The 23,127-nt window shown below is 30.4% G+C and overlaps 2 protein-coding genes across 2 annotated transcripts in view; both read left to right on the top strand.

Annotated features, from left to right (window-relative positions):
* The first annotated feature begins 3,267 nt into the window (after positions 1-3,267).
* LOC124943136 (vegetative cell wall protein gp1-like) lies at positions 3,268-13,402 on the top strand. The gene is made up of 3 exons (XM_047483691.1): positions 3,268-3,914; positions 11,649-12,237; positions 13,310-13,402. The coding sequence occupies exons 1-3, from the start codon at positions 3,268-3,270 to the stop codon at positions 13,400-13,402; spliced, it is 1,329 nt and encodes a 442-aa protein (XP_047339647.1).
* A 1,125-nt stretch (positions 13,403-14,527) lies between these two features.
* LOC124943135 (basic proline-rich protein-like) overlaps positions 14,528-23,127 on the top strand; it is a 55,093-nt gene continuing 46,493 nt past the window's right edge. Inside the window, exons 1-2 of the mRNA XM_047483690.1 lie at positions 14,528-14,664; positions 22,367-22,901. Coding sequence (XP_047339646.1) covers positions 14,528-14,664; positions 22,367-22,901 — 672 coding nt within the window. The remainder of the gene's footprint in view (positions 14,665-22,366; positions 22,902-23,127) is intronic.

Here is a 23,127-nt window from a genome sequence, read left to right as displayed (position 1 = left end):
GTATGAAAATATTTTCCAATAATTTCAAGAGTTATTCTTTGGACATTGATTTTGTAGGAACAAATCAAGAAAAAATTAGAAAATGTCATCTTAAATCCAAAAGAATAATTTCTCCAAGTCCAATTCATATCAAATATATTTTTACATAAATCTTCTCAAATTAGTTTAAGCAAGTACCACTTCAATGTTATGAATTGAATGATGTTAGGAGTTTGAATATTTGAGGTTTTAGTGAAACATTTTTTCCAATAAATATACCAACAAATACGTTTTTAGATAAATATTTACTTGAAAGTATAACGTCGAAGACAGAGAATCTAACCGGGCTCGTGTGGATTAGTTAGACAGTCGAAGACAAGAGAATCTAACCGAGGCTCGGTGGATTAGTTAGAGGAGCAACACGTGGGACTTTTATCTCTGATGATTAGGTGTAAAGATTTGATAAAAATTTTTGCTTTAACCCATATCCAACAATAGAGCGGTATTGCAATTGATAAGATTAATAAATTAATTTTTAATTTGATGTAGATCTTATTTAAAATTGATGATATCTTTATAGGATAAATATATGAAATTAAAATAAAGTTTTTTGAAATATTAAAATATAAAATTTATTTTAAATAAGAAATATTTATGTTTGTTTTATTAAATTATATATTACTTGCATAAATTCTTTATATGTTTTAGAAATATGATCTGCATATAGTTTATTTTATTCTTCTTTTACACGATCAGTGTATTATTTTGTATTTTGTTATTTATTTTAATATTTTAATACAAGAATAGAAGAAACATTGAAATCCATGAAGGATGCAGACCAATGAAGTTGAAATCTTTAATTTACTGTGTGGACATATATCAATGGTAGAAAACTCGTAGTTTGAAAATTTTAACCTCGATTAGCGTATTAATTTAAAAAAATAAAACATTACTTTTAAAACATGTTACTAATTTGACAACTTTTTAAAACTCATTAAAAATAATTAATTTTGGGTTTAATTTAAATAATTCAGAGATTTAGGTTAATCATCACAATTTAATTCTTTAAAAAATCATTTAGTTTAAACATAATTAATTTAAAAGATTTTTATTTTGAAATAGAGTTTTCAATAATTTTTTTTTAAAAAATAAAAGTTGGTATACGTATACAAACGTATTGACTAGAGTTTCTTTTAGAGTAATTTGGTGATACTCGGGAAAGGGCTTTCGTGCTTCATCCTCCGCCCATTTTAAAAAAACGGTCTCTACTTATAAAGTTGACTTTTAAAAATCGGTTGTATAACGTTAGAGTTTTATCCGATTATTCTTCCGATCCTAGTCATAGTTCTAGGTTTGAGCTTTATTTAAAATATGAAAACAAAATTTTTTAAAATGTTGGTACATGTTGAATGATAACTAGGGTGGAAATACCTAAAGAATACCCGTTATTTTTAAAGGCATTAGGATTTAAAAATAAACACCAAACGAGCCTTTATCGAAATATTTTTGTGGAAATATCCCAAAAATATTTAAAACGTATTTTCTATTTTTTTGGGATTTTTAGAAAAATTCGGAGTCCCAAAACTACAAAATAATTTTGGATTTTAAAAAGTGAAACCAAACAGGTCTTAAGAACGAAGTCCTAGGTCCGGAGTTCATTTTTATCGGTCGAGGTCGAAAGACTCTCGGTCTGGGTCAAGGAACCTCTCGGTCGAGGTTTGGGATCTTTGGTCTAAGAACCAAAGTCCCTCGGTTGAGGTGCTAAGGACTCTTGGTACTTGCCTGATCTTACTGGTCTAGGTGTAAAATCCTATCGGTCCTAGGTTAGCATGGGTCTAAGTTTCTCAATCGAGGTGTATAAACCTTTCGGTCTAGGACTAGCTCTAGGCTAGGTCCTTCGTGTCTGGTGTTTTGGATTCCTCAGTCCTAAACTTGATATTCTCAGTCCCATGTTTAGAACTCTCAGGCCTAAGGTTAGGAGTCTCGGTCCCGAGGGTAGGATTCTTGGTCCTAAAGTTAAGACTCTCGGTCCTATGGTTAGGAGTCTTGGTCTCAAGGTTAGGACTCTCGGTCCTAGATCGGACCTCTCGGTCCTAGGTGAAAATCCTCGGTCGGATATCTCGGTCCTAACTCAAGAACATCGGTCTGAGGTTAATTTTTTTAATCCTAGGATTCAGTCCAGACCGAGGATCCTCGGTCGGATCTCTCGGTCCTCAGGAACATCAAATATTCATTTTTTTTAATTCGTTTTTTAGCTTTAATTCTTTGATCCAAGATCTTGAGTAGCTTCACAAAGATTCCATGAAAATGTTGATAATCATCTCAAGGTATCAATCGACCTGAATGATGATCAATTTGTTTAAAACAATTTGTGATCAAAATTTGAGTTTTTAATTTTAAAGTTGTTTTGAAGTGAAAGGGGATATCTAATAGCTTTCTTATATCAGACCTACTTGATTGGTACCAAAATAAGAACAATGGTAGTTCGTTTTAACCAATTCAAAAACTCAAAAATTTAATTTTATTTTGAATATTTTAATTTTTATCAATATAATCGGGATGGATCAAACATAATCCAAACAATTGCTCAACATGTTTTCAATCATGTTGTGAAGCTTTTTGGGCTGTGGTCAACAAATAATTAACCCAAGAACAGCAAATTCGTTTTTTAAATTTTCAAATTCAAATTTGAGTTATTGTTATTTAGATCGATTGATTGGTTCTATCCTATTTAGATAGTTCCTAAATAATCATAGGAATATTACATCAATAAAACCTAATTTTGAATTCAAACTTCGACTAAAATGAGAAAAAATATTAAGAAAACTTTATGATTATACTCTTTTAATATTATTCAGTAAGAATTTAACATTAAATAAATAAGAAATTATGTTAAATGATCTCATTGTTTATGATATTTATTATTTTTTTATAAAATAAAAATTAAAACACCATACATATTATAATAATTAGTGACAAAAAAAAATGTAATCATTATCTAGATGTAATTAATTGATCATTATCTATTGTAATTTATTCTTTCTCTAAAAATAATTGATCATTATCTGTAATAATAATTTAATAAATACATACCCATCTTTGAATAATGTGATAACTACTAATTTATAAAGTGGTCTTCAAAATTATTGTCATAATTATCAACTAATAGATTGCTATTAAATTTATTTTTTGGATTGCTATAAATATTTGTGGTATTTGAGGGGTATTGAAGATAAAATTTAGAGTAATAAAAAAGTGCATTTCTCTATTGTTGAATCCAAAAATATGATGAAAATAGTGACCTTATTCTTATTTCTAATACTAACGATTTTCAATAGCTCTGTAGCTATACAGACACCCCACACACCGTGGACACCCCTTACCCTGCTGAAGCCGCCTACCCTGCCCACGCCGCCTACTCCGCCGACGCCGCCACCGCCAACTCCGCCTACGCCGCCAACTCCGCCAACTCCGCCTACGCCGCCAACTCCGCCTACTCCGCCAACTCCGCCTACTCCCGCCTACGCCGCCAACTCCGCCTACCCCTCCTACACCGCCAACGACGCCTACGCCCCACGCACCCCACCGCCCCACGCGCCTCACGCACCCCCCGCACCCCACGCACCCCACGCACCCCACGCCCCCCACGCACCCCACGCACCCCACGCACCCCACGCACCCCACGCACCCCACGCACCCCATACTCCGTGGAGACCCCGTACCCTGCCTAAGCCACCTACCCTGCCGACGCCGCCTACTCCGCCTACGCCTCCTACGCCCCCTACGCCGCCAACTCCCCCTACGCCGCCTACACCCCCTACGCCGCCTACACCCCCTACGCCGCCTACTCCCCCTACGCCGCCTACTCCCCCTACGCCGCCTACTCCCCCTACGCCGCCTACTAATGTAATGGTCCTATACTTACTCTACGTATTGTTAGAAAATTCATCAAAAAATGTTTTAATACCAAAGATAATTATTATTTTAAATGCATTGTGGCTATTGTGCCCAATATGTTTCTATTAAAAAAAACATTTTTTAGATTAATAATTTATATTTCAGTAATTTTTAAAATTTTGATAAGATGTCCTAAACTATATGATCTAATTGCAGGTTAACTAAATTTTACCAAGTGCCAAAATGGTTGTCAAACAAGTTGTGGCAAATGAAGATTTCAGACTTATTTATTTAGATATTTGGTTCAATATTTGTGCTTCTTTATTTGTAACAGAAATATGGATTGAACAAGAAAATAAAATTATTACATTGATGTGATATTGAGATTTATTATTAATCATTTTATTGTTATTATTAACTTTTTATTATTTGATTTAATATTTATCTATCAAATAATTAAAATACCTTAAAATGAAACAAAAACACAAAATAATCATAATTATATATACAATTAATTATTATTTAAGATAATTGATCATTACATCTAACATTAATTTAATTTAAAAGTTAAAAAAATATAATCCAGATGTGAAAAGAAAGTTAAATTTTATTAAATCAAAAAGTTAAGATTACATAAATAACATGCTTTGAAATTAGTGTCATAAATAATTATTAAGAAGTGATTTTTAATATTAATGTCTAACTACTAATAGATTGCTATATTTTTATCTACTTTGTTTAGTTGTGTCGAATTGTTATAACGATTTAGGCGCCGTATTACCGCACACAAATATATTTTTAAATTTTGTTATAGATAGTTAAAAAAGTTGATAAGATAGTTCTAACTTATATGCATTCTTTACTATTATTTGATAAGTCAATTGCGCATTTGAGTTGTCACAACAAAACAAAAAGTTTATTTATTTTGTTAATTCTCGAAGCGGATTTCGTGAGTCCACTCTTACAAGAGTAAATAAGCTAAATATGCTTACACTATTATTAAATTAGTTTCATTTAGATTAATCATTGGCACCAATCCCCATTCTCTCTATTTTATTTCTTATTTGAGATTCAGGCTGCCAAGATCCATATTCCCAATCGCAGCAGTAGTGGAAATAGCAACCGTGGAGCAGCGACAATCCAACGGAAGACTATAATCATCCATTAGTTTATTTAATCAAGGTAAGTTTTTGTTATAGTTATGTTCTAGTTGTGAATCTTTTGTAATTGAGATTTTAGCTTAGAGACTTCACATTCTTCGGCCCTTAAGACAATATTTTCAATTTTCTAAGTCACACTTGCATTATGGCTCAATTTCCGTCCAACAGTACATACCTTTTTCAGCCTCGAGGATTTCGTTACAAAATTTTATCCCGAATAGATTTAAAATCCAATTTCCATTTAATTTAATGTGCAATTACTAACTTGAATAGAACAACTAATATAGATAATTTAATTAAAATTATTTTAAGAATCTTAATGTTTTTCTAGAAGACAACAATAATTAATAAGGTTAATCCACTAACTATTATAATTGAGTTATAGGTTACATACTAAAAATTGATTATTAGTATATATTAGATTTCATTATTAATATAAATAATATTATTTATTTATGAAATAAATAATTATAATTAAAGGTATATAGCTATTGAATTAATATTTTAAGGAATATTATTTATGTAAGAAATAAATAATATATAGTTAAATTTGTTAATTATGGAATTAAGATTTAAAAAATATATTATTTATTTATGAAATAATAAAATAATATATAATATATATATAATAAATTAAAAGGTTAATTAAGAAATGAGTTCTGATTTTTGAATCTTCCCACCTGAAGTATTTTAAACCTATTTATATGATATATGTCAAGAGCTCTGTGACACATAAAGACATGTGACACATAAAGATAGGAGTATCATTACTTTATGAGATGTAATTAGTATAGAATCAATATACCAAATCATAGATTCAGTAACATATAAATTGCTTTTTGCCAACATTTAATGGTATCGACTTTTGATCCATAATTATTGTCTAATATATTTTCATAAGTTCATGTTAAAATGTCAACTTGAGCATTGTGTTATGTTATGAGCTTGTAAAAGTATTTTATTAATTTTTATGTTCCTAGGCCACATATTTCTGGCCTAGGTTAATGACTCATCTTTGTTTTAAATTGTGTGCCTGTTCTTTTTCACTGAGCATCTTTAAAAAATGTTTACTTAGAAGTGGATTTTCAATTATTTTTGCGACTGGTGAGATTCAAACCCTGGTGACAGTCGGGAGTACTACCACTATACTACAACAACTGATTGTTATCTTTAAAATTGTTAATATACTTGATATGACTTCACAATTATAGTATATATATATATATATAATTTAACTTAGTTTGTATTATTCATTATCAAAAACCATTTTACTATCTAACATATTAAAATCACCGCTTATGTACATCTAGACTCTTGTCCAAATAATTCATTATTAACAAATGAGATCACTTTAAGTGTTCCGGTGAATGAAACTCTATTAAGTGAAATTAAGTTTTGAATTATTAAAAGTTTATAGATAAAAAACACCAAATGGACAATAAATTATTTTATAATGACTATATTGTAAAGTGACTGATATTGCTATGTTTCAAGGCTATAGGAACACAGAGATGTCCAATCATTTACATATATGTATATAGATATACATGTAAGACTGACCTATCTTATAACTCTTCAAAACAGATTGTGAATTTTTTTAGTTTAAACTATGATTAATAGATTCTTTAAACATGAGTATGTTGTTGTCACATTTGATGATTCATATTCATTTATACTATTAAACACTTCCCGGGAAAGAAAGTTATAAAAGAAAAAGTTAAGAGTGTCAAAAGTTGAGTAGGAGTCATAGTCATACAAGAAGAGAGAAGTCATACTGCTCTGTGTATACTATGATGCATTGACATGAATAGTGTTTCGACCACTTGATGAGCGAGAACTGAAAATGCATTGCCATGCTCGGATGGATTATTTGAACAATTCGTTTAATTGAAAGTTCAAAATCAGTGTACAAAACATATTGATAATATATATGAATTTTATCATATAATCAAATAAAACATTAAGAAACAATGTATCTTATATTGAACACTTTAGTTTAAAGACAAGGGGAAGATTGAAAGAATTATGTCCTTTAATTTAATGTGTAATAACTAAACTTGGATAGAATAATTAATGGAGATAATTTAATCCAATTATTTTAGGAGTCATAATATTGTGCTAGAATCAACTATGATTAATATGGTTAAACATATAGTTATTATAATTGAATTCTACGAGGTCAAATGTTAAGAGTTGACGAATTAGATTAAAAGAAAAGATAATATATTATGAAATAAAATAATATACGATCAAAATTTAATTAAGGGAATGAGTTATGATTTTTAAATCTTTTCTCCTTAAATATTTTAGAGCCTATATATTCAGCCAGCATCATCTCACGACCCTCTTCCATGGATGAAGGAGCTCTTAAGATATGGAATGCTTCAAATTACAGTATGGTTAAGTCATTTACGTCTCCAAGCGTTTTGTGTGTATAATTCATTTAGGTCGACTTTTCTTCATGTGTTTCGTGTGTATTTTTCATCTAAGTCGACCGGTTACTATTGCTCGTGTCACTATTTTTCATCTATGGTTTGGTCATTCGTGTCTCCTCTAGTTTTTTTTATAATTGTTTTTTAAGTTTAAAAAAAAAACCTTTTTAGATATGTATATTTTAAATATATAAGTGTTTTAATGTAGACTCATAACTGTGTCACAATACTTCTGAAAGTATTCACATTTTTTTAAAATACTTTATAAACAATTTTATTTTTTAACTAGGGAGAACTAGTTTGGACTATTTTCAATGTATCACTTAGATAGAGTACTTTATAGAGACCATTTAATATAAAAGAAATATTTGAATAATTTAAGATCTAAAACTTGATTTATTAGTTTTTCTATTGTATCAATAAGTTGTGTTACTACTTGCCTTATCCAATGTAATAAAAGTATTGTATTAAAAATCTAATATCCAATAAAGCAGTTATACACTTTAAGTAGTTATGATTTGTGAAGTTCGTGTAAGTTTCCAACATTATAAGAAAAATTCAACAAGTAGAGTACAAATTTTTACCTATAGTCAAAATGAATGTATTGAAAAAAATATTATACAAAATTTTCAATCTAAACCTATATAAATAATATCCAAAATTATTTTCAAAATCTCAATCCCAAAGATGACAATAGACCTTAATAATTAAGTATAATAAAATCATAATATTTATATATTTTATAAACATGAATGCAAATGTTATGCACATTTTGGTTGATAGTTTGTTTAATCAAAATTTTATAGAGTTCATATTCAATTTAAGAAAACATTTTGGGTATGAAATATATATTTTCCAATTAATTCATAGAGTTATTCTTTGGACATTGATTTTGTAGGAACAAGTCAAGAAAAAAATTAGAAAATGGTCATCTTAAATCCAAAAGAATAATTTCTCCAAGTCAATTCATATCAAATGATATTTTACATAAATCTTCTCAAATTAGTTTAAGAATACCACTTCAATGTTATGAATTGAATGATGTTAGGAGTTTGAATATTTGAGGTTTTAGTGAAACATTTTTTTCCAGATAAATATACCAACAAATATGTTTTTAGATAAATATTTACTTGAAAGTATAACAGTCGAAGACAAGAGAATCTAACCGGGCTCGTGTGGATTAGTTAGACAGTCGAAGACAAGAGAATCTAACCGGGCTCGTGTGGATTAGTTAGAGGAGCAACACGTGGGACTTTTATCTCTGATTAGGTGTAAAGATTTGATAAAAATTTTTGCTTTAAACCCATATCCAACCATAGAGCGGTATTGCAATTGATAAGATTAATAAATTAATTTTTAATTTGATGTAGATCTTATTTAAAATTGATGATATCTTTATAGGATAAATATATGAAATTAAAATAAAGTTTTTTGAAATATTAAAATATAAAATTTATTTTAAATTAAGAAATATTTATGTTTGTTTTATATAAGATATATTACTTGCATAAATTCTTTATATGTTATAGAAATATGATCTGCATATAGTTTATTTTATTCTTCTTTTACACGATCAGTGTATTATTTTGTATTTTGTTATTTATTTTAATATTTTAATACAAAGAATAGAAGAAACATTGAAATCCATGAAGGATGCAGACCAATGAAGTTGAAATCTTTAATTTACTGTGTGGACATATATCACATGGTAGAAAACTCGTAGTTTGAAAATTTTAACCTCGATTAGCGTGTTAATTTAAAAAAAATAAAACATTACTTTTAAAACATGTTACTAATTTTGACAACTTTTTAAAACTCATTAAAAATAATTAATTTTGGTTTTAATTTAAATAATTCAGAGATTTAGGTTAATTAATCACAATTTAATTCTTTAAAAAATCATTTAGTTTAAACATAATTAATTTAAAAGATTATTTATTTTGAAATAGAGTTTTCAAATAATTTTTTTTTTAAATAAATTAAAGTTGGTATACGTATACAAACGTATTGACTAGAGTTTCTTTTAGTTAGTAATTTGGTGATACTCGGGAAAGGGCTTTCGTGCTTCATCCTCCGCACCCATTTTAAAAAACGGTCTCTACTTATAAAGTTGACTTTTAAAAATCGGTTGTATAACGTTAGAGTTTTTATCCGATTATTCTTCCGATCCTAGTCATAGTTCTAGGTTTGAGCTTTATTTAAAATATGAAAACAAAAATTTTTTAAAATGTTGGTACATGTTGTGAATGATAACTAGGGTGGAAATACCTAAAGAATACCCGTTATTTTTAAAGGCATTAGGATTTAAAAATAAACACCAAACGAGCCTTTATCGAAATATTTTTGTGGAAATATCCCAAAAATATTTAAAACGTATTTTCTATTTTTTTGGGATTTTTAGAAAATAATTCGGAGTCCCAAAACTACAAAAATAATTTTGGATTTTAAAAAGTGAAACCAAACAGGTCTTAAGAACGAAGTCCTAGGTCCGGAGTTCATTTTTATCGGTCGAGGTCGAAAGACTCTCGGTCTGGGTCAAGGAACCTCTCGGTCGAGGTTTGGGATCTTTGGTCTAAGAACCAAAGTCCCTCGGTTGAGGTGCTAAGGACTCTTGGTACTTGCCTGATCTTACTGGTCTAGGTGTAAAATCCTATCGGTCCTAGGTTAGCATGGGTCTAAGTTTCTCAATCGAGGTGTATAAACCTTTCGGTCTAGGACTAGCTCTAGGCTAGGTCCTTCGGTCCTGCGTTTTGGATTCCTCAGTCCTAAACTTGATATTCTCAGTCCCATGTTTAGAACTCTCAGGCCTAAGGTTAGGGAGTCTCGGTCCCGAGGGTAGGATTCTTGGTCCTAAAGTTAAGACTCTCGGTCCTATGGTTAAGGAGTCTTGGTCTCAAGGTTAGGACTCTCGGTCCTAGATCGGACCTCTCGGTCCTAGGTGAAAATCCTCGGTCGGATATCTCGGTCCTAACTCAAGAACATCGGTCTGAGGTTAATTTTTTTAATCCTAGGATTCAGTCCGGACCGAGGATCCTCTGTCGGATCTCTCGGTCCTCAGGAACATCAAATATTCATTTTTTTTAATTCGTTTTTTAGCTTTAATTCTTTGATCCAAGATCTTGAGTAGCATCACAAAGATTCCATGAAAATGTTGATAATCATCTCAAGGTATCAATCGACCTGAATGATGATCAATTTGTTTAAAACAATTTGTGATCAAAATTTGAGTTTTTAATTTTAAAGTTGTTTTGAAGTGAGAGGGGATATCTAATAGCTTTCTTATATCAGACCTACTTGATTGGTACCAAAATAAGAACAATGGTAGTTCGTTTTAACCAATTCAAAAACTCAAAAATTTAATTTTATTTTGAATATTTTAATTTTTATCAAATATAATCGGGATGGATCAAACATAATCCAAACAATTGCTCAACATGTTTTCAATCATGTTGTGAAACTTTTTGGGCTGTGGTCAACATAATTAACCCAAGAACAGCAAATTCGTTTTTTTAATTTTTCAAATTCAAATTTGAGTTATTGTTATTTAGATCGATTGATTGGTTCTATCCTATTTAGATAGTTCCTAAATAATCATAGGAATATTACATCAATAAAACCTAATTTTGAATTCAAACTTCGACTAAAATGAGAAAAAATATTAAGAAAACTTTATGATTATACTCTTTTAATATTATTCAGTACGAATTTAACATTAAATAAATAAGAAATTATGTTAAATGATCTCATTGTTTATATGATATTTTATTATTTTTTATAAAATAAAAATTAAAACACCATACATATTATAATAATTAGTGACAAAAAAAATGTAATCATTATCTAGATGTAATTAATTGATCATTATCTATTGTAATTTATTCTTTCTCTAAAAATAATTGATCATTATCTGTAATAATAATTTAATAAATACATACCCATCTTTGAATAATTTGATAACTACTAATTTATAAAGTGGTCTTCAAAATTATTGTCATAATTATCAACTAATAGATTGCTATTAAATTTATTTTTTGGATTGCTATAAGTATTTGTGGTATTTGAGGGGTATTGAAGATAAAATTTAGAGTAATAAAAAAGTGCATTTCTCTATTGTTGAATCCAAAAATATGATGAAAATAGTGACCTTATTCTTATTTCTAATACTAACGATTTTCAATAGCTCTGTAGCTATACAGACACCCCACACACCGTGGACACCCCTTACCCTGCTGAAGCCGCCTACCCTGCCCACGCCGCCTACTCCGCCGACGCCGCCAACTCCGCCTACGCCGCCAACTCCGCCAACTCCGCCTACGCCCCCAACTCCGCCTACTCCGCCAACTCCGCCTACTCCGCCTACGCCGCCAACTCCGCCTACTCCTCCTACACCGCCAACGACGCCTACGCCCCACGCACCCCACGCGCCCCACGCGCCTCACGCACCCCACGCACCCCACGCACCCCACGCCCCCCACGCACCCCACGCCCCCCACGCACCCCACGCACCCCACGCACCCCACGCACCCCACGCACCCCATGCACCCCATACTCCGTGGAGACCCCGTACCCTGCCTAAGCCACCTACCCTGCCGACGCCGCCTACTCCGCCTACGCCTCCTACGCCCCCTACGCCGCCAACTCCCCCTACGCCGCCTACACCCCCTACGCCGCCTACACCCCCTACGCCGCCTACACCCCCTACGCCGCCTACTCCCCCTACGCCGCCTACTCCCCCTACGCCGCCTACTCCCCCTACGCCGCCTACTAATGTAATGGTCCTATACTTACTCTACTTATTGTTAGAAAATTCATCAAAAAAAATGTTTTAATACCAAAGATAATTATTATTTTAAATGCATTGTGGCTATTGTGCCCAATATGTTTCTATTAAAAAAACATTTTTAGATTAATAATTTATATTTCAGTAATTTTTAAAATTTTGATAAGATGTCCTAAACTATATGATCTAATTGCAGGTTAACTAAATTTTACCAAGTGCCAAAATGGTTGTCAAACAAGTTGTGGCAAATGAAGATTTCAGACTTATTTATTTAGATATTTGGTTCAATATTTGTGCTTCTTTATTTGTAACAGAAATATATGGATTGAACAAGAAAATAAAATTATTACATTGATGTGATATTGAGATTTATTATTAATCATTTTATTGTTATTATTAACTTTTTATTATTTGATTTAATATTTATCTATTAAATAATTAAAATACCTTAAAATGAAACAAAAACACAAAATAATCATAATTATATATACAATTAATTATTATTTAAGATAATTGATCATTACATCTAACATTAATTTAATTTAAAAGTTAAAAAAATATAATCCGGATGTGAAAAGAAAGTTAAATTTTATTAACTCAAAAAGTTAAGATTACATAAATAACATGCTTTGAAATTAGTGTCATAAATAATTATTATTAAGAAGTGATTTTTAATATTAATGTCTAACTACTAATAGATTGCTATATTTTTATCTACTTTGTTTTAGTTGTGTCGAATCGTTATAACGATTTAGGCGCCGTATTACCGTACACAAATATATTTTTAAATTTTGTTATAGATAGTTCAAAAAGTTAATAAGATAGTTCTAACTTATATGCATTCTTTACTATTATTTGATAAGTCAATTGCGCATTTGAGTTGTCACAACAAAACAAAAAGTTTATTTATTTTTGTTAATTCTCGAAGCGGATTTCGTGAGTCCACTCTTACAAGAGTAAAATAAGCTAAATATGCTTACACTATTATTAAATTAGTTTCATTTAGATTAATCATTGGCACCAATCCCCATTCTCTATTTTATTTCTTATTTGAGATTCAGGCTGCCAAGATCCATATTCCCAATCGCAGCAGTAGTGGAAATAGCAACCGTGGAGCAGCGACAATCCAACGGAAGACTATAATCATCCATTAGTTTATTTAATCAAGGTAAATTTTTGTTATAGTTATGTTCTAGTTGTGAATCTTTTGTAATTGAGATTTTAGCTTAGAGACTTCACATTCTTCGGCCCTTAAGACAATATTTTCAATTTTCTAAGTCACACTTGCATTATGGCTCAATTTCCGTCCAACAGTACATACCTTTTTCAGCCTCGAGGATTTCGTTACAAAATTTTATCCCGAATAGATTTAAAATCCAATTTCCATTTAATTTAATGTGCAATTACTAACTTGAATAGAACAACTAATATAGATAATTTAATTAAAATTATTTTAAGAATCTTAATGTTTTTCTAGAAGACAACAATAATTAATAAGGTTAATCCACTAACTATTATAATTGAGTTATAGGTTACATACTAAAAATTGATTATTAGTATATATTAGATTTCATTATTAATATTAAATAATATTATTTATTTATGAAATAAAATAATATATAATTAAAGGTATATAGCTATTGAATTAATATTTTAAGGAATATTATTTATGTAAGAAATAAATAATATATAGTTAAATTTGTTAATTATGGAATTAAGATTTAAAAAAAATATATTATTTATTTATGAAATAAAATAAAATAATATATATATATATATATATATATATATATATATATATATATATAATAAATTAAAAGGTTAATTAAGAAATGAGTTCTGATTTTTGAATCTTCCCACCTGAAGTATTTTAAACCTATTTATATGATAGATATGTCAAGAGCTCTGTGACACATAAAGACATGTGACACATAAAGACAGGAGTATCATTACTTTATGAGATGTAATTAGTATAGAATCAATATACCAAATCATAGATCCAGTAACATATAAATTGCTTTTTGCCAACATTTAATATGTATTACAACCTTTACAAATTTTATTTTACTTTTTATATATATATTTTTTTAATTTCTTAAAACAATTGTAGGTCATGGTTCATAAACTAGGGTAGGTCTTCTAATCGGAGTGGGTCAAACAAGATAGAGGTTACTCAAGTGAGCCTTAAATTTCTTCCCCACTCTGCTCTCTCTTTCATCAAAACCCTCTGTGGGGCTTACTATCAAATCTAATTGATTCATCGATCGATCAACAAAGTAATGGCCTCAAATTTCACTGATTCTCAACTGAAATGGATGTTTCTCATCGATGATTTGAACATGGATTCAAATCTTATTGTGTGTTCGCCGCCCTCTTTTCTAATGGTTGCTGCAAAGAGGATCATAAGCTTCTTCAGGTTCTTAGTTTGTATTTTGTTATTTTTCAATCATTATGTGTGTTTCCATAAGCATCGACCAAACACCATGTTTAGGGGGAAATTAGAGAAAACATTTGATGTAGGGTTCATTTCATTTCGACTGCTACTTTTTCATTCACTTTAGGATTTTCTTATGTGTGTTTCCATACGAGCATCGACCAAACACCATGTTTAGGGGAAATTAGAGAAAACATTTGATGTAGGGTTCATTTCATTTCGACTGCTACTTTTTCATTCACTTTAGGATTTTCTTTTCTAGGCGATCAAGAAATGGTCAAATCTAGTGCGTACATATAAGATATTGTCTCAAATGAGAGGAGTGAAGGATTCCAGATTTGCCTGAGATAAAACAAGAAAGAGTTGCAACACACGTGGAAAATTCTCAAGCTAAAAATTGCTTGCAGTTCCCAGTTGCTCATTGAATATATTTTCAAATAGTTGGTACCTTCTAATAGTATGAACATATTGCAGAATCTATAATGTATCTCACAAGCTAAAGATGATTGCACAACTTACAATCTTCTAGAAGTTGCTAACCTTGATAAGGTGTCCGAAACAACTACCGGAAGCCACATAATACAAACACCTCATTTGTGTGAATCTAAACAACCTAAAAGTACAAGAGAAATCAATCATATTGATTTGTGCAAGAGTTTAGCTTTGGACAATGTATTATTCAAAGCATCAAGTGTTCTTGAGATCGTACAAAATCCCTTGACACTACATCATTTCTTACAATTCTATTTCACTTTTTTTAAATTTATATATTTGCATTAGAATATATCTTTGAAGTTGATGATGATTGCACAAGTTCCAATCTCCTAGAAATTGGTAACCATAAGAAGTTGTTGACAATATTTGATGCCATTCACAAAGAACAAACAACTTAATTGGTTGAATCTTTAGAATGTGAAAGTACAAAAACAATGGACAAGATTAAGTTGTGTAAAAGCTTAGCCCAGAACCATGCATTTATTACAAGTATCAAAGTTGGTCCTCTTAAAGGTTATATGTGTCGTGTTTTAGCCCTGCGGCGTTCTAATGTCACTGTAAAGCTTGATTCACAACACAAAATTTTTACAGGTTGATGGAAGTTCTATATATTCTCTCTTGTTTCTTTCCTTGTTGTTATTTTCATATCTTATTTTTCTTTTTGCGGTTAAATGTGAACACCTAACAAAAGTTCGTGAAAAGAGTGATGCTTATTTTTCAAGGTTCTATTTATACCTAGTAAAACACATAGTTTTTTGTTTTTATATAATGATGGATTATTTTTTTTCTAACACGTTTTGCTTCTTGAAGTAAAAATACTGAGACTGCAAAGCCCTTTGATCTTTTGAGGACTCAAAATGGTTTAGAAGGTAGAAACATGCAGAGCTATCTTAGCATTAATATCATGGATTTTTTTTTCATTTAATGGTATCGACTTTTGATCCATAATTATTGTCTAATATATTTTCATAAGTTCATGTTAAAATGTCAACTTGAGCATTGTGTTATTTTATGAGCTTGTAAAAGTTGTTTTAATTTAAGACTTGGTTTCCTGCTTGATCTTAGCCTTTTGATGACTACCTTAGGGACAACATTTTTGAAAATGTTTTCTTTGAATGCATATTTTTCTTCTAAATATTTGGTGGTGGTTTTGGTCTTTACTATTTTCTTCAGTGTTTCATATGTTATTGTCCCATTTGAAGATTGGATGGCATGAGTGGGTACATCTCTAGGAGTGGGTATATCAGCACATGGAGAAAGATGGGGTTCTAGTGGAATATATAAAAGTGATCTTATTTCTTAAGTTAGTTAGATCTTTGGTTAATGTGTAATTTCTTTTCTCATTCTTTTTATTGAATAACTCTTGGAAAATTGGATTTTACTTAATGTGGTCCAATTAATTGACCATCTCTTTTATCTTTTTCTACATTTTATTTGTTGTACCAACATTTTTTTAGAGGATGCTCATAGTTGTGCATAGTCAAATGTCTGTTAGCATTTGTTAAGTATTTTTATTAATTTTTTATGTTCCTAGGCCACATATTTCTGGCCTAGGTTAATGACTACATCTTGTTTTAATTGTGTGCCTTTTCTTTTTCACTTGAGCATCTTTAAATAATGTTACTTAGAAGTGAATTTTCAATTATTATTTGCGACTGGTGAGATTCAAACCCTGGTGACAGTCGGGAGTACTAACCACTATACTACAACACCTTATTGTTATCTTTAAAATTGTTAATGTACTTGATATGACTTCACAATTATATATATATATATATATATATATATATATATATATATATAATTGAACATAGTTTTATTATTCATTATCAAAACCATTTTATATCTAACATATTAAAATCACCGCTTATGTACATCTAGACTCTTGTCCAAATAATTCATTATTAACAAATGAGATCACTTTAAGTGTTCCGGTGAATGAAACTCTATTAAGTGAAATTAAGTTTTGAATTATTAAAAGTTTATAGATAAAAAACACCAAATGGACATAAATTATTTTATAAGTGACTATATTGTAAATTGACTGATATTGCTATGTTTCAAGGCTATAGGAACACAGAGATGTCCAATCATTTGCATATATGTATATAGATATACATGTAAGACTGACCTATCTTATAACTCTTCAAAACAGATTGTGAATTTTTTAGTTAAACTATGATTAATAGATTCTTTAAACATGAGTATGTTGTTGTCGCATTTGATGATTCATATTCATTTATACTATTAAACACTTCCCGGGAATGAAAGTTATAAAAGAAAAAGTTAAGAGTGTCAAAAGTTGAGTAGGAGTCATAGTCATACAAGAAGAGAGAAGTCATCCTGCTCTTTGTATACTATGATACATTGAACATGAATAGTGTTTCGACCACTTGATGAGCGAGAACTGAAAATGCATTGCCATGCTCGGATGGATTATTTGAACAATTCGTTTAATTGAAAGTTCAAAATCAGTGTACAAAAACATATTTGATAATATATATGAATTTTATCATATAATCAAATAAAACATTAAGAAACAAATATATTTTATATTGAACACTTTAGTTTAAAGACAAGGGGAAGATTGAAAGAACTATGTCCTTTAATTTAATGTGTAATAACTAAACTTGGATAGAATAATTAATGGAGATAATTTAATCCAATTATTTTAGGAGTCATAATGTTGTGCTAGAATCAACTATGATTAATATGGTTAAACATATAGTTATTATAATTGAATTTTACGAGGTCAAATGTTAAGAGTTGACGAATTAGATTAAAAGAAAAGATAATATATTATAAATAAAATAATATACGATCAAAAATTTAATTAAGGGAATGAGTTATGATTTTTAAATCTTTTCTCCTTAAATATTTTAGAGCCTATATATTCAGCCAGCAGCATCTCACCACCCTCTTCCATGGATGAAGGAGCTCTTAAGATATGGAATGCTTCAAATTACAGTATGGTTAAGTCATTTACGTCTCCAAGCGTTTTGTGTGTATAATTCATTTAGGTCGACTTTTCTTCATGTGTTTCTTGTGTATTTTTCATCTAAGTCGACCGGTTACTATTGCTCGTGTCACTATTTTTCATCTATGGTTTGGTCATTCGTGTCTCCTCTAGTTTTTTTTATAATTGTTTTTAAGTTTAAAAAAAACCTTTTTAGATATGTATATTTTCAATATATAAATGTTTTAATGTAGACTCATAACTGTGTCACAATACTTCTGAAAGTATTCACATTTTTTTTAAATACTTTATAGACAATTTTATTTTTTAATTAGGGAGAACTAGTTTTGACTATTTTCAATGTATCACTTAGATAGAGTACTTTATAGAGACCATTTAATATAAAAAAAATATTTGAATAATTTAAGATCTAAAACTTGATTTATTATTTTTTCTATTGTATCAATAAGTTGTGTTACTACTTGCCTTATCCAATGTAATAAAAGTATTGTATTAAAAATCTAATATCCAATAAAGCAGTTATACACTTTAAGTAGTTATGATTTGTGAAGTTCGTGTAAGTTTCCAACATTATAAGAAAAATTCAACAAGTAGAGTACAAATTTTTACCTATAGTCAAAATGAATGTATTGAAAAAAATATTATACAAAATTTTCAATCTAAACCTATATAAATAATATCCAAAAATTATTTTCAAAATCTCAATCCCAAAGATGACAATAGACCTTAATAATTAAGTATAATAAAATCATAATATTTATATATTTTATAAACATGAATGCAAATGTTATGCACATTTTGGTTGATAGTTTGTTTAATCAAAATTTTATAGAGTTCATATTCAATTTAAGAAAACATTTTGGGTATGAAATAAATATTTTCCAATTAATTTCATAGAGTTATTCTTTGGACATTGATTTTGTAGGAACAAGTCAAGAAAAAAATTAGAAAATGGTCATCTTAAATCCAAAAGAATAATTTCTCCAAGTCAATTCATATCAAATAATATTTTACATAAATCTTCTCAAATTAGTTTAAGCATACCACTTCAATGTTATGAATTGAATGATGTTAGGAGTTTGAATATTTGAGGTTTTAGTGAAACATTTTTTTCCAGATAAATATACCAACAAATACGTTTTTAGATAAATATTTACTTGAAAGTATAACAGTCGAAGACAAGAGAATCTAACAGGGCTCGTGTGGATTAGTTAGACTGTCGAAGACAAGAGAATCTAACCGGGCTCGTGTGGATTAGTTAGAGGAGCAACACGTGGGACTTTTATCTATGATTAGGTGTAAAGATTTGATAAAAATTTTTGCTTTAAACCCATATCCAACAATAGAGCGGTATTGCAATTGATAAGATTAATAAATTAATTTTTAATTTGATGTAGATCTTATTTAAAATTGATGATATCTTTATAGGATAAATATATGAAATTAAAATAAAGTTTTTTGAAATATTAAAATATAAAATTTATTTTAAATTAAGAAATATTTATGTTTGTTTTATATAAGATATATTACTTGCATAAATTCTTTATATGTTTTAGAAATATGATCTGCATATAGTTTATTTTATTCTTCTTTTACACGATCAGTGTATTATTTTGTATTTTGTTATTTATTTTAATATTTTAATACAAAGAATAGAAGAAACATTGAAATCCATGAAGGATGCAGACCAATGAAGTTGAAATCTTTAATTTACTGTGTGGACATATATCATGGTAAAAAACTCGTAGTTTGAAAATTTTAACCTTGATTAGCGTGTTAATTTAAAAAAAAAAAACATTACTTTTAAAACATGTTACTAATTTTGACAACTTTTTAAAACTCATTAAAAATAATTAATTTTGGGTTTAATTTAAATAATTCAGAGATTTATGTTAATCAATCACAATTTAATTCTTTAAAAAATCATTTAGTTTAAACATAATTAATTTGAAAGATTATTTATTTTGAAATAGAGTTTTCAATAAATTTTTTTTTTAAAATCAATAAAAGTTGGTATACGTATACAAACGTATTGACTAGAGTTTCTTTTAGTTAGTAATTTGGTGATACTCGGGAAAGGGTTTTCGTGCTTCATCCTCCGTACCCGTTTTAAAAAACGGTCTCTACTTATAAAGTTGGCTTTTAAAAATCGGTTGTATAACGTTAGAGTTTTATCCGATTATTCTTCCGATCCTAGTCATAGTTCTAGGTTTGAGCTTTATTTAAAATATGAAAACAAAAATATTTAAAATGTTGGTACATGTTGTGAATGATAACTAGGGTGGAAATACCTAAAGAATACCCGTTATTTTTAAAGACATTAGGATTTAAAAATAAACACCAAACGAGCCTTTATCGAAATATTTTTGTGGAAATATTCCAAAAATATTTAAAACGTATTTTCTATTTTTTTGGGGATTTTTAGAAAATAATTCGGAGTCCCAAAACTACAAAAATAATTTTGGATTTTAAAAAGTGAAACCAAATAGGTCTTAAGAACGAAGTCCTAGGTCCGGAGTTCATTTTTATCGGTCGAGGTCGAAAGACCCTCGGTCTGGGTCGAGGAACCTCTCGGTCGAGGTTTGGGATCTTTTGTCTAAGAATCAAAGTCCCTCGGTTGAGGTGCTAAGGACTCTTGGTACTTGCCTGATCTTACCGGTCTAGGTGTAAAATCCTATCGGTCCTAGGTTAGCATGGGTCTAAGTTTCTCAATCGAGGTGTATAAACATTTCGGTCTAGGACTAGCTCTAGGATAGGTCCTTCGGTCCTGGGTTTTGGATCCCTCGGTCCTAAGCTTGATATTCTCAGTCCCATGTTTAGAACTCTCAGGCCTAGGGTTAGGGAAGTCTCAGTCCCGAGGGTAGGATTCTTGGTCCTAAAGTTAAGACTCTCGATCCTATGGTTAGGGAGTCTTGGTCTCAAGGTTAGGACTCTCGGTCCTAGATCGGACCTCTCGATCCTAGGTGAAAATCCTCGGTCGGATATCTCGGTCCGAACTCAAGAACATCGGTCTGAGGTTAATTTTTTTAATCCTAGGATTCAGTCCGGACCAAGGATCCTCGGTCGGATCTCTCGGTCCTCAAGAACATCAAATATTCATTTTTTTTTAATTCGTTTTTTAGCTTTAATTCTTTGATCCAAGATCTCGAGTAGCTTCACAAAGCTTCCATGAAAATGTTGATAATCATCTCAAGGTATCAATCGACCTGAATGATGATCAATTTGTTTAAAACAATTTGTGATCAAAATTTGAGTTTTTAATTTTAAAGTTGTTTTGAAGTGAAAGGGGATATCTAATAGCTTTCTTATATCAGACCTACTTTATTGTTACCAAAATAAGAACAATGGTAGTTCGTTTTAACCAATTCAAAAACTCAAAAATTTAATTTTATTTTGAATATTTTAATTTTTATCAAATATAATCGGGATGGATCAAACATAATCCAAACAATTGCTCAACATGTTTCCAATCATGTTGTGAAGCTTTTTGGGCTGTGGTCAACATAAATAACCCAAGAACAGCAAATTCGTTTTTTTAAATTTTAAAATTCAAATTTGAGTTATTGTTATTTAGATCGACTGATTGGTTCTATCCTATTTAGATAGTTTCTAAATAATCATAGGAATATTACATCAATAAAACCTAATTTTGAATTCAAACTTCGACTAAAATGAGAAAAAATATTAAGAAAACTTTATGATTATACTCTTTTAATATTATTCAGTAAGAATTTAACATTAAATAAATAAGAAATTATGTTAAATGATCTCATTGTTTATATGATATTTTATTATTTTTTTTATAAAATAAAAATTAAAACACCATATATATTATAATAATTAGTGACAAAAAAAAAAAAATGTAATCATTATCTAGATGTAATTAATTGATCATTATCTATATGTAATTTATTCTTTCTCTAAAAATAATTGATCATTATCTGTAATAATAATTTAATAATACATACCCATCTTTCAATAATGTGATAACTACTAATTTATAAAGTGGTCTTCAAAATTATTGTCATAATTATCAACTAATAGATTGCTATTAAATTTATTTTTTGGATTGCTATAAGTATTTGTGGTATTTGAGGGGTATTGAAGATAAAATTTAGAGTAATAAAAAGCGCATTTCTCTATTGTTGAATCCAAAAATATGATGAAAATAGTGACCTTATTCTTATTTCTAATACTAACGATTTGCAATAGCTCTGTAGCTATACAGACACCCCACACAACGTGGACACCCCTTACCCTGCTGAAGCCGCCTACCCTGCCCACGCCACCTACTCCGCCGACGCCGCCAACTCCACCTACGCCGCCAACTCCGCCAACTCCGCCTACGCCGCCAACTCCGCCTACTCCGCCTACGCCGCCAACTCCGCCTACTCCTCCTACACCGCCAACGCCGCCTACGCCCCACGCACCCCACGCGCCCCACGCACCCCACGCGCCCCCCGCCCCCCCCGCCCCCCCCGCCCCCCCCGCACCCCACGCCCCCCACGCACCGCACGCACCCCACGCACCCCACGCACCCCATGCACCCCATACTCCGTGGAGACCCCGTACCCTGCCTAAGCCACCTACCCTGCCGACGCCGCCTACTCCGCCTACGCCTCCTACGCCCCCTACGCCGCCAACTCCGCCTACTCCGCCTACGCCTCCTACGCCGCCAACTCCCCCTACGCCGCCTACACCCCCTACGCCGCCTACTCCCCCTACTCCCCCTACGCCGCCTACTAATGTAATGGTCCTATACTTACTCTACTTATTGTTAGAAAATTCTTCAAAAAAATGTTTTAATACCAAAGATAATTATTATTTTAAATGCATTGTGGCTATTGTGCCCAATATGTTTCAATTAAAAAAAACATTTTTTAGATTAATAATTTATATTTCAGTAATTTTAAATTTTGATAAGATGTCCTAAACTATATGATCTAATTGCAGGTTAACTAAATTTTACCAAG

Source organism: Impatiens glandulifera, chromosome 6 (assembly GCF_907164915.1).
Source record: "Impatiens glandulifera chromosome 6, dImpGla2.1, whole genome shotgun sequence".
Lineage (NCBI taxonomy): Eukaryota > Viridiplantae > Streptophyta > Magnoliopsida > Ericales > Balsaminaceae > Impatiens > Impatiens glandulifera.
Note: the sequence above shows the minus strand (reverse complement) of the source record. Positions and strands in the feature narration are given on the sequence as shown.

Excerpts from the sequence above, each read along its gene's own strand:
- LOC124943136 (XM_047483691.1), top strand. The coding sequence starts at position 3,268 with ATGAAAATAGTGACCTTATTCTTATTTCTAATACTAACGATTTTCAAT. Across the intron at positions 3,915-11,648 it reads CTATACTTACTCTACGTATT|CTCTGTAGCTATACAGACAC; the intron begins GTTAGAAAATTC and ends GATTTTCAATAG. Across the intron at positions 12,238-13,309 it reads CCCCTACGCCGCCTACTAAT|GCTGCCAAGATCCATATTCC; the intron begins GTAATGGTCCTA and ends TTTGAGATTCAG.